This window comes from Fukomys damarensis, unplaced genomic scaffold (assembly GCF_012274545.1).
Source record: "Fukomys damarensis isolate Sample0158 unplaced genomic scaffold, DMR_v1.0_HiC HiC_scaffold_8, whole genome shotgun sequence".
Classification (NCBI taxonomy): Eukaryota; Metazoa; Chordata; class Mammalia; order Rodentia; family Bathyergidae; genus Fukomys; species Fukomys damarensis.
The window spans coordinates 14,502,562-14,514,026 of NW_022900920.1; the positions used below are offsets into that span (position 1 = coordinate 14,502,562).

Here is an 11,465-nt window from a genome sequence, read left to right on the forward strand (position 1 = left end):
TTAAAGACCCCCCCCCCTTTTTTTTTTTTTTTTTGATAAAGGGAATGTCAGGGGAGATGCACATGATTTTTAGAGCTTAAAGAACATGAAATGGTCTGGACAAAGTGCATTCAGCCCACAGAACAAACATGGTTTATGCAGGATTCTCTATGGGACCAAAATAGAGGACAAAGGTGTGTGACAATCTGTCCAGGTGTGTTGATAGACTTCAGCCTTTCTTCCTGTGCTGAGTTTGGTCTTCTCTGCTAATGACATTTCAGCAAGAAGAGGAGGGCAGTTGCGCTCCTATTCTGGCCGATCAGGGCGGAGAGTGGAGGGGATTTTGCAGAAAGCCTCTCATGTGCTGGGAGTGGGCAGGGAAGGTCAGAGAGACCTTGATCTTGAGGGAGGTTCTGAGGCCTCTTGGCATGTCAAGGTGTCAGGCTGGGGGGTATCATTTTCCCAGCCCACTGGGAATAATGTAGATTTGGAGTATCATTTTTTTCACCCACTGCTAGGTTCATGGATGAAACTCCTGTAACAAAAGATGGATTACCAAGAGAAAATCTGGCACAATTATTTAGTAGAAGTTTTACTTGCTATAGGAGATTTGGATTTATACAGCCCTAAAGCAACAGGGAGAGGGATTTTGATGCTTAGTTTTAATGAAAGTGGACAGGGCATGCAGTGTGAGCTAATGGTAGCAAAGGGGGAACTCCACAGGTCTATTTTCTCTGAACCTCACAGTTGCCAAGGTGCCATGTCTAGGAGCAGTGCACCCTGAGCCTCACTGTAGCTACAGCAGTTCTGCACTTTAGAAAGATGCCTGGTGTGGAGAGCAGCTGACTGTTAGGATGGCATGGTGTCTTCCAGGGGCTGCTATACAGGAGCTAGTGGCTGAGTTAGTGCTGTGGCAGAGAGTAGTAGAGCAGAGGAGGCTTCTGAAATTATGAGGAGTAAGAGGGAAAGGACTTCTGGATGGGTTGGGTCAGGGAGAGGGATGAAAGGGGGAAATGAAGTCTAGCATGCCCGGTTTGGTGTTTGGCCTGTAATGGCCCTTATTCTCAGATACTGCTTATTATTACTACATTTATGCCTGTGATTGAAGATCACTCAGGCAGGGACAGAGGAGGGAAGAGCCATATCCAAGAGAGAAACAATAGGTGCGGCATGAAATGGGGACTGGACTCATCACAGTGGAGACTCATTTCCATCAGTGTACGCTGGGTGCCCACTTAGCACTTGGCACCCTCATCGGTGCTGGAAGAAATCAGCCCCAACTCAGGGATCCGTCCCCAGTACACCTGTCCTCCTCTTGGCCCCTGTCACCCCAGCCTGGAAACCACCACTGACTGCCTTGAGGCCTGGTGTTGCTTCCTGCCCACTTCTCACTCCTAAGCTTAACTGATTCTGGACTCACAAGGCTCAGGGTCTGTGTCAGGAAGGGGATATGCTGGCCAAGCCGCACAGAAGCACAGTTCCCCAGGACTTGTGTTTCCCATTTCCCACAAGGCCCCGTAGAGTCACAGAGGGTGGGCGACTCCAGCATCCACAGAGGTTCATAGCCCTCGGGTCACATCTTTGGCTGGCATGAAGGTCTTATTTAGTCAGCGAGCATTTGTAAGAGTGAGGCAAAGAAAGCTAGGAAAGTCCTGAGCCCTACTAAATATCCTGCTTTGAGATCCTTGGGGCTTAGTATTTTAGGAAACATTCTGGGAAAATCCAGGAGAAAGCAGAGGAGAGCCTTGCCCTCACAGGGGGCTCCTCATTCAGGGAAGGCAGAGCTTGGTACAGGTGGTCTGAGGTGGCACTGCAGCCCCAGCTTGCCAGGTGATCCTGTTTGCCTGGCTTTCCTCTGCCCAGGTGCCTCCCTGGTGGAGTCCACTGAGAGTACTAAATGTGCCAGTGTGGCCGGGAAGTGATGGATTCAGCCAGTGTAGACTATACCAGCCTGGTGCTGAGCTTTGATGTAGGCTGTCCCATGCCTGGGGCTTCCTGTAGACAGCCGGGGAAACTGAGGCTCGGGCAGGATATCTTCTCCTGGAGTCAGCTACCCAGTCAGTGGAAGAACTGAGGCCCACATCAAGGCCTTAGGACCCAGCATCCTCCAGGACTTCAGTGTGTCCTCAACAGTGCAGTATTTTGTAGGTACTGCTGTAACCCATTGTGTGGCAGGTCCTAGGTGTTGAGAGAGAAGGTACAGGGTGGGCTGTGTCTGGGGAGAGGGGCCACTTGTACCTAGAGGAAGGCATAATGTCCCCCACCCCCATGTTCCTCCCCCGCCTGGCCTCCTGAACCTTCTCCTGTGTGTGAGCTTATGGGACTCAACATAAGCTGGTGAGTTGATGGGAAGACGGGGAAATGAAAGGCAAGACTGAGTCCAAATCACTGTTACCAGATGAGCACATCGGGAGGGGTGGTGTCTGGCTAGTGTGGCTCCCGGGAGGGGCTGGAACTGTGTCTTCCAGGCCCTATTGCCACCAAGTCCTGAAAAATGCCTGGGGCAGAGAGGATCAGGTTCAGGCATGCACCAGGGGCCTCTGAGAGGAAGCTACCCAAGGGTGTGATTGGCAGGGCTAGGAAAGGTACAGAGCTGCTGACTGGCATAATCTCCTTCATAGCTGTGAATTGTGCGGGTACCTGTGAAAGAGTGAATCTCTGATGTAAGTGTGGGTCTGTGTGCGGCCTGGCACTTTAGTCCACAGAGGGGAGCGGTCCACACCCCTGCACCTTCTCTTAGGACAGGCAGTGCCTGGGGCCAGGGAGGCTAGATGGGCTTCTGTCTGTCTCTAAACAGATTTCCTGCAGGCAGGATTTTTGTAGCCACTTCCACAGAAAAGAGGGATGTGCCCTTCTGCCCTCCTTCCAGGCCACACTCCAGCTGTGAATGTGGGAACACTACTGAGATGAGGGCCTCTAAGTTCCTGAGTGCCTCCTCATTCTCTGCACTTACTTCCATGCATGCCTGAAAGAAACATCCTGATTTTTTTTTTAAAGCAAAAAGGGGGTTTAAAAAATTTCACTGTTGCAAGAGTGGAAGGAAACTAATTCTTGTTCAGCACTGCTGAACACTGCCCTAGATCTCATAGGCCCCCCTAACTTAGTAATTGTGAGCCTTTTAGAGACTGAGTACCCAAACTGCAATCCAAACCCAGTTATTTATTTCAAAGTGCCAACAGTGCGATTAAACCTGGATACTGACTGGCCCTGTGAATGATTGGAGTATGGCTAATGAGTCATGGGTTGTGACGTCATCACCTGGTGCCACTACTCCTTTCCCAGCATGCACAGGACCCCTATATGTGATGTTATCCAATGCTTGGCTGCTGGGGTGATGCTGGGGTGACTCGGCTCATGTGCTGACAGAGGGGGCTCTTTGTGTCCACTGTGTCATGCGTGCCCTAACTCATCCCTGTTTACAGATGGGGACACAGAGGCTCACAGAGATGCTCCTGCTGGAGCTAGTAAAGGCTCAAGGCCTGGTTGTGGAGGCCTTGGAAACTCACTGTGTTTCCACTGTCCCTACTTAGATTCCAAAAGCATAGTGTAGAGCCAGCAGGAGACACATGCCTTTAAATTTAATTTCTGTTTTGCTAAGGGTGACAGGACAGTAGCTGAGCAGGGTCTTCTGGTCCAGGGGACATCCCCAGGGCAGGACAGTGGAGAGGGCAGAAGTGGTCACAGCTAGTTATATATATATATGGCCAGAACAGTTCATTTGCTGTTAACATTCCCTTCACGGGAAGTTAGGAATGGTGGAAACCCTTCTTGGAGGTGAATCTTTGCTTCTGGGAAAGGGAGAAAATTCCCTTCCACGTGCAGATCCCAGCCCAACCACAGCACAGGGGTGAGGAGCAGCTTTTTGGGATATACTGGTAGGTTGCATAGCCCTCCCTCTCCATTGCCATGCCTAGCAGGTCTAACTCATCAGAAATGCAAGCTCTCTGCCCCTCCTGATCAGAAACCCAGTGGTGGGGACACCCATCTCTCTGTCTCCAAGGCCTGTGGTGGGTGTGCCGTGCACTCAGGTTTGGGAACCACTGTGGTTTGGAGCCTTCTAACCATTTCTTCTCTGCCCTGGGATGTGCTCTTTTTTTGCTTGTGAAAGGATTCCCCGTCTCTTGGGTCATCTTTTAATCTCATCGTATGTTTTTTTCGGCAGCCTGATTCGTTTTCAACAAGTTTGTGTCACAGCTGTTGATTATAGATGTTTGCTTCTTTATCAGTTTAGCTACGTATCCATTACTAGATCACAAGTTCCATGATGCCAGGACTGTGCCTGTGAGGAGCAGTACATCTCTGCTGCCCAGCTTGGTACCTGGAACATGGCCTGCCTGAACTCACAGTACTTGCTGAATGCGTAAATGAAAGATATGGAGTTTGGGAGACTGGTGGGGAGTTCAAATTGAAATCCTTAGTAGGAGACAGAGAGGCTCAGTGCGGTGCCTGTCAGGGGAGAAGTTGGGGCTGCTCTAGGCTGAGCTCGGCACTAGCACCCTTGTGGTGCTCCCCTCTGGTGGTCTCTGGACTCCCCTGCAATCCTCCATATGCTGCTCTGAGGGCCTCCCTGGTTTCTCCCTCGGTGCTCACTCTTCCTCAGGTCTCACCTATGGTGGAACTAACCCCATGTCCTTGAGCTTCTGATGGGCGTTAACTCCTGGCCCCAGGCCAGTCACTGCCCACTGTGGGCCTTTGTTAGTGAGTCAGCTGACACCCAGAACCTCAGCGGCTTCTCTTAGCACTGTATGTTCTCTTTGAGGGGTTGAGACAGGGTCTTGCTATGTGGCACCCAGGAAGCGCATCTCCTCCCTGCCTGTAAGGACAGCCCTGCTGCAGGTCTCGTCCCATTGTAGTGGGGAAGGTGTGGGTATGTACCGAAGATGGGCACAAACAAGGTTTCAGAGAATGTTTTATCATCACACCAGGAGCAGGGATAAGCTATCCCTTCTCTCCCAACACCCGCATCCTCGCTTCTTTCCTCCCAGAAGGCTCTCAAGTCACAAAGGCAGATTTTCTGGAAGAGATAAACCTAGTCATATGGGTCTTTTCTGAAAGAGGCGGCTTGTGAGCTGGCCAGGGAAAGAGAATTGCAAAGCCGTGCAAGGCCCATGATTTACCAACATGATATTCTCTTGCCCATTCTTCTATATTGGAGGCAACACATATATTTGTTTCTGAGACTGGCATGTACTCGTTTTGTCTGTAGCTTCAGTCCAGCTTGAGGTCTTTTGTATGAGCTGGTGTGTAAGGTAGGAAAAAAGTGTGGGTTGGAGGCAGCTAATGAATTTTGGAGATAACTTATCTATTCCCTCTAATGGTTTTTCTTCCTCCCCATCTCCCTACATCTTTAGAAAAATAATGAAATGGAAAAAGAACAGTGAGAGATTAAACTAGTCAATGTCTGCACATATTTTATCAAATGTTTCATCATCATCATTTTTTTTTTTTTTTTTTTTGTACCAGTGATAGAACTCGGGCCCTTGCACTTGCAAGGCAAGTGACGGAACCACTGAGCTAAATCTCCAGCCCTCATCATTGTATTGTTGATGCCTTGTTCAGCAGTCCCACCGAAAACCAGACTGAGCACCAGCACTAGGCCCTGTGAGGGCTGTTTTGTTGGCAGAGCCATGGTCCCTGCCCTCATGGAGCTCACGCTCAAGCTGGGCAGGAAGGAAGGACTGCAGAGTTTTGCCTAAGAAATGGGAGCCCTGGGCTGGGGATGTAATTCAGTGGTGCTGCTGTTTGCAAGTACAAGGCCCTGAGCTCGATCCCTGGTACCAAAAAAAAAAAAAGGGAAAGAAATGGGAGCCCTAAAGAAGAGTCTGGGGCTACATGAGCTAGAAGCTCAACCAGACCAAGGGCTTTCTGCATAAGGAGCCATGAAGTCTGAGCGGAGGCTGGCCACAGCCCACTCTGCCTTGCAAAGCCCCTGCTTATGGCAGAATGAGGAGTGGGAGTGCAGGAGCAAGAGGTGGGATGTCCGTTTGAGAGCCTTGTGAGTGTCCAAGCAGATGTTGATGGTCTTGGACAAAGGAAGAGCAAAACAGGGAGGTGGGAATGAGACACCTCACTCTACACCAATTGCATGTTGGGGGAAGAGCAAAGGCCAGACCTCTTTTGGGCAGGTTAATTCTTCATGATACATTTTGCAGTTTGGTGCAAGAGAAGGAACAGAAGGAGGATGACCCGGGCAATGAATAGGTAGAAAGGAGAAATGATTTACATCTGTTGGATTAATTCCATACTAATTATATTCATACACACACACTTTGCTGTTAGTGCACTTGGGCTGTTACTGAGACGTCTTCAGTTGATTTTTCCAAGCCTGTTATATTCTGGGCATAGAGGTCATGCTGGGAGCAGAGGACAACTAGGATGTCCTGCAAGGAATGTGTGTACTCCCGCTTGCTGCAGCCTTGAGCTCTTTCCTGCTCTGCAGTCCTCACCTGCAATGTGGAGGTGTGTAGCTACCTACAGGGCTATTGTAAGGAGTAAATGCAACCCTAAGTGTGCATATTCTTTGCTCTTGTATTGCCAAGTTTCCCATGAAGACACGGATCATGTTGTGTTAAAGTGTGACTTCTGAAGGTAATTGTTAGCTAGGATGTCTCTCCTGTGTTGGTTTATAACGAAATGCCATAATCCTTTTGGAAACATGCTTCCGGAAATAATGTCCTCCTCCTGTCTCCTAGGTGAGGCTCCAGGTTGGGCTGTATGCTGTGTATCTTCTGGACTGGCTCACTGTTTTTAATAAGGAACAGTTCCTCATTCTGCGCCTGGAAGACCATGCCTCTAATGTCAAGTACACCATGCACAGGGTCTTCCAGTTCCTGAACCTGGGTATGTGTTATGCTTCTGACCGAGGGAGCACAGTGTGAGCCCGTGGACACTGGGTCCAGTGTAGACGTGGCCAGGTGGGCAGAGAGTGTTGCCTGGGAGGCCAGTTTAGTACCCATTTTTCGAGCAGCCGCTGCTTATGGGTCATTGTACACAGAGTGCTAAAGGATTCTCCAGGGCAAAGCTTGCAGTCTACTAGTGGAAGAGAAGAAGGCCACAGCTGAATACACTGAGTAACTAACTAGTTGCCTGCTGTGGTTAGTACCCTCACAATAGCTCTGTACTGGGAGCCCCAGCTGTCCAAGGACTGTAGGGGCTTCATGGAAGAAAAGGGAACAGTTTGGGCTTTGAAGGAATGACCGTGTGACAATGGGTGACTGGAACAATGTGGCAGAAGGCGACGAGGTGTGGAGGAGGGAACAGGCCATGACATCATCTCAGGTGTTGCTGGGGGAATCTCTAGAGTCAAGGTTGTGTGGCTGCATTTTGGCGGCTGGCCTTGGCTCGGGGGGTGGCGGGGGGAGCCTGTCCTTAGCTCGGAGTTCTGCAGGACACAGTGCTAACTGGCCATGATACTGGCTGTGGCAGTAAGTGACAGAGGCGTATGCAAAGGTGGAGAGTGCTGCCTCTGTGGATGGGTCACCAAGAACATCTACAAAGGCTGAGACATGGTTGGAACAAATCACATTTCTTCTCGGAAGAAACTCTTGTGATGCTCTGTAATGCTCTTGCCCGAGAATCTTGTTAGTTGAATATTTCTTGAACTATACCTACCTACTACTGGGACTCAGGACTGTTTGGTCATTTTCTTTTCTTCTTTTTTTTTGAGAGCTGTTGAAATGTGGTCACTTTTTTCTTTGATTTGGTCACCCATGGTCTCTGTCACATTAATGAGCTTGTCTTTTGTCTTTAAGAAGGACAGTAAGGCCAGTTTTCTATCTTGCATAACCCTAGGGTACTGAGATATTGTGCTAAGGACTTTGGCCAGATCCTGAGAGCCAGGGCTCAAGAATTTCGTGCAGTGACCAGGTCAGGTGGGTTATTAAGCCAATCAGCAGTTTGTGGTCGAGGGAGCTGAGGAGTGGAATGGCAGCCCCTACTGGCTTGTCCCAGGGCCTCTTGTCATGGATGCACTTCCCATAGGTGGATCTCTGGGCACAGGTGGCCTATCCCCAGTCCGGCTTCTTCACAGCATAGTGAAAATAAATGACTGTGGCACAATTCCAGCAGGCCGGTTAGCAGGACAACCTTAGAGCTTGGACCGTGCCTGGCAGGTTACACAGTTATCCAAGACAGGCTGAGAGCCGTGGAAAGCAGGCCATTAAGGACAACCGGAAATGAATCCCTGAGATGGACCTCAGGTGGATATGGCATCTTAAAGTACCAGGCAGGCCCTCTGCGGGTGGGTGTTAGACACCGGGCCCCAAGTTTCTTTGCAATTTCATAATGGTTGCTCCACTTTCTCCCTCATCTCCAAACGGATCTTGCCAAAGAATCTGAATCCCCAAACATTCTTCTTAAAGGAAACTCCTGTCTCAGCATGAAGTTTTGCAAAATTCTGCCATAACTTCCGCTTCATACGATCCTTTTCCTTCCCTTCCAGGGCCCCTGAGTGAGAAGCAAGAGGCCTTGATGACCAAGAGCCCTGCATCCAATGTGAGGCGTCCCGAGGACCGGAACCTGGGGCCCATGTGGCCGGTCACACAGAAGATTCTGCGGGACTTCTACGGGCCTTTCAATGCCAGGCTGGCACGAGTTCTTGCTGATGAAGCATTTGCGTGGAAGGCACCTTGAGAGCTGAGCGCCTCAGGCACTGGGCCCACCGCTCTGTCATCGCCCTGACTCTTAACAGTCTCTGTGGGTGGAAAAAACCCCGGAGACTCCAGCCTTCTTTTCCTCCCCAGGCATCTATTAATCAGCACCATTCAGAGACCCCTCCTAGAGTTCTTCCACCTGAGGCCTTTGGAAGCTTCGCTCTGGCAGGAATTCCGCTCTGCTCCCAGAGTGCTTGGAGCAGCGGAGAGGAGGCCTTGGGAGGTCACAGCCCAGCGCTGCCCGCCCGCGTCCTGGAGTCCCAGTCTGGGGCTTGACAATTCCGGGATCCCATGAAACAGGCTAGAGGTCATAGCCCAGGGCTTGCCAGAACTTAAACTTCACACGCAGTTTCCAGTTCAAAACACTTTGTCAGATCACATCCTCCTCTGTGCAGAGAACCCAGCCTCTGTGGAGAACCGAGGCGCTTTCACTGTCATTTTTTACTCCCAAGTGAGCCCTGCGGTAACATTAGAAATAAACCCTGTTTGGCCACTTCACTGCTTCCGAGAGGAAAACAGCAGTTCATTTTTGACAGCACATTGCTCTCCCTGACCCCCTCCCGCCCTAACCTCACAGATTTTTTAATGTTTAAGGTAGAAAATGGATACATTTAAAACAAACTGCTTCCTGCATTTGACTGGCCATAGCTCTCTTGTCTGCTTCTTTAGATGTTTTCCCAAGAAATTCAGTTAATATTTGGAGGAGAAATTTTTGCTGTCAGTGCTGGAATAGAGCAACCTCAAGGAATTGAACAGTACATAGACGATCTTGGTGACTGAAGCCCTCATCATGCGTACAGGGCCACTCAAGAACGGAGAGGGTTTACTTTTTCATTCTGACTGGCCACAAGTTCCATCCCTTCACCTTCCCAGCTGGAGGTAGTTTATTATCCATGGTCAGAATTCCTTATTCAAGGAGATGTTTGTGTCCTGACTCAGAAACACAATGCACAAGCCAAACTTGGGCTGAATGTGTAGTCCTAGGTTATAGAATGTGATTGCTAAGAGCTGTGTTCCCGATGGAACTTTCCAAACCTCTTGGCAGTGTAGTTTACAGTGGAAGTGTTGAAGGTCTTGTCGTTTCTTGGAAGTTGTGGGGAAAACGAGAGAATGCTCGTGTCCATTTGGCGGACAGCCCCAGGGCAGGAGGACAATGAAAGATCGCACTGAGTGTTGTTGAGGGGAGCATCCTGTAAACTATGTTCCCAGATCTGTTCTGCCAAAGTCAGAAAGTGCAGACACTAGACACCCAGCTGTAACTTGCACACATGAGTGAGGCTGGGCTTCGGTGGTGTGAGGACCCAGAGTGCTCAGCGGTCTGATCCTTGTGCCGTCAGAGGCAGGAGCTCAGCCCACTGGAAGGTGCACAGGGAGCCCTCAGCACTGGTGCGGCTGGGCCTGGTTCTACTGAAGGAGCTGTGTGTCTTGAAAACCCATGTGCAAGGACAATCCCTGCCTTTCACTCGCAGCCAGCACTCAGAGCAGCAGACAGCAGGAAGATCTGGCCTGAACACAAGGATGCTTTAGGGAGATATCACTTCAGTGTGCGTGTGTGTGTGTGTGTGTGTGTGTGTGTGTGTGTATTTATTTGGAACACAGTGCATGCATGTGTGGGTGCATTTTCTGAATGGGTTCCCCTCAGTTCTGTTGCTGATGAGGCTCCTCTGCTCTGGACAGGATGCTTTTATAGATTAATTTCTCTGCCAATTAACTTGTCATTTCCAGTACGTATTTTACTATTCCGCACCGACCATGACTACAAGGATTTTCCTTACACACTCCTATGCATGTGAATAACATGTAGTGTAATCTGCTTCTTACAGAAGTACTACTGAGGGTATTATTTCCAATATTATTTGGTTCATTACCGATCTCTTTTATATACGCTGGCCCATCCCTCTGTGCCACCCAGTGCCATCAGACGTGGTTTTCTCTCTAGGGGCCTCTCCAGAAGCCACATCCGTTGCCTTTGTTTTCTCTCTGTTGAGGCTCAGCTCTCGATGACAGCACAGGTACCATTTCAGGAGGTGGCTCTCTAGCCTGTCACCCCAAACCAAAGTGAGATGGAGCGTTTCCCACAATCTGGTATTGAAGTTACTTTGTGTTCCCAAAAGTTGTGTACGGATTGTATGAAACTGTACTTCCTTAGTCCTGTAAGGTATGTTATGTGAATCACTGTTATGCTGTATTTTTATTAATATTTAACATAATTAAAGATGGACCCAAGTGACTGGGGCCTGCAGAGTGTGTGCCCCCCCATCATGAGCAGCCTGTCAGCTTTTCCCACATCACGTCAGATGTGGGGGAACCTCATGGAAGCTGGCTAGTGTCTCACCACAGGAGCCAGACACTCCCTGTGTGTGAGGGGACAGCACAGAGGGCAGTGGCGAGAGAGGGCTGTGATCCTGCCCTTAACAGCAGAAGGAAATTCAAGCGCAAAGACAAGGGCTGAGACGTTTTGGGGACTTCCTGCAAGGGTCCCACTGAGGGCATGAGCCAGGTGGTGGTCTGGTCCAGCCACGGTGGGTCTCCGTTGCTTTTAGATGTTGGAGTTTGCAAGGCAGGTGACCTCACTCCTGTGGCCTGCATGACTTCCATGGGCTGAGAGTTTAAGACCCCTGGCGTCTCTAGTGCATGTCATTATCACTGGACTTCCAGTGTACCACGGACTAGGTGGTTTAGACAACAGACTTTTCAATCCTTTCAGTTCTGATGCAGGTTGGTTTCTCCATGGCCAGCTGATGGCTGTCCTCCTGCTTCCTCTTCCCATGGTCCTCCCTCTGTGCATGCCCTCCTCTTCTCAGCAGGGCACCAATCAGATTGGACAAGGGACCA

The 11,465-nt window shown here is 49.9% G+C and overlaps 1 protein-coding gene across 6 annotated transcripts in view; it reads left to right on the forward strand.

Annotated features, from left to right (window-relative positions):
- Positions 1–10,875, forward strand: part of Chst15 (carbohydrate sulfotransferase 15) — an 85,614-nt gene extending 74,739 nt beyond the window's left edge. For all 6 annotated transcript variants that reach the window (XM_033761376.1, XM_033761373.1, XM_010635333.2 and 3 more), the window contains 2 exons: positions 6,672–6,819; positions 8,420–10,875. In XM_033761376.1, the coding sequence (XP_033617267.1) occupies positions 6,672–6,819; positions 8,420–8,610 (339 nt within the window). In that variant the 3' untranslated portion in view covers positions 8,611–10,875. The remainder of the gene's footprint in view (positions 1–6,671; positions 6,820–8,419) is intronic.
- The last annotated feature ends 590 nt before the right edge of the window (positions 10,876–11,465 follow it).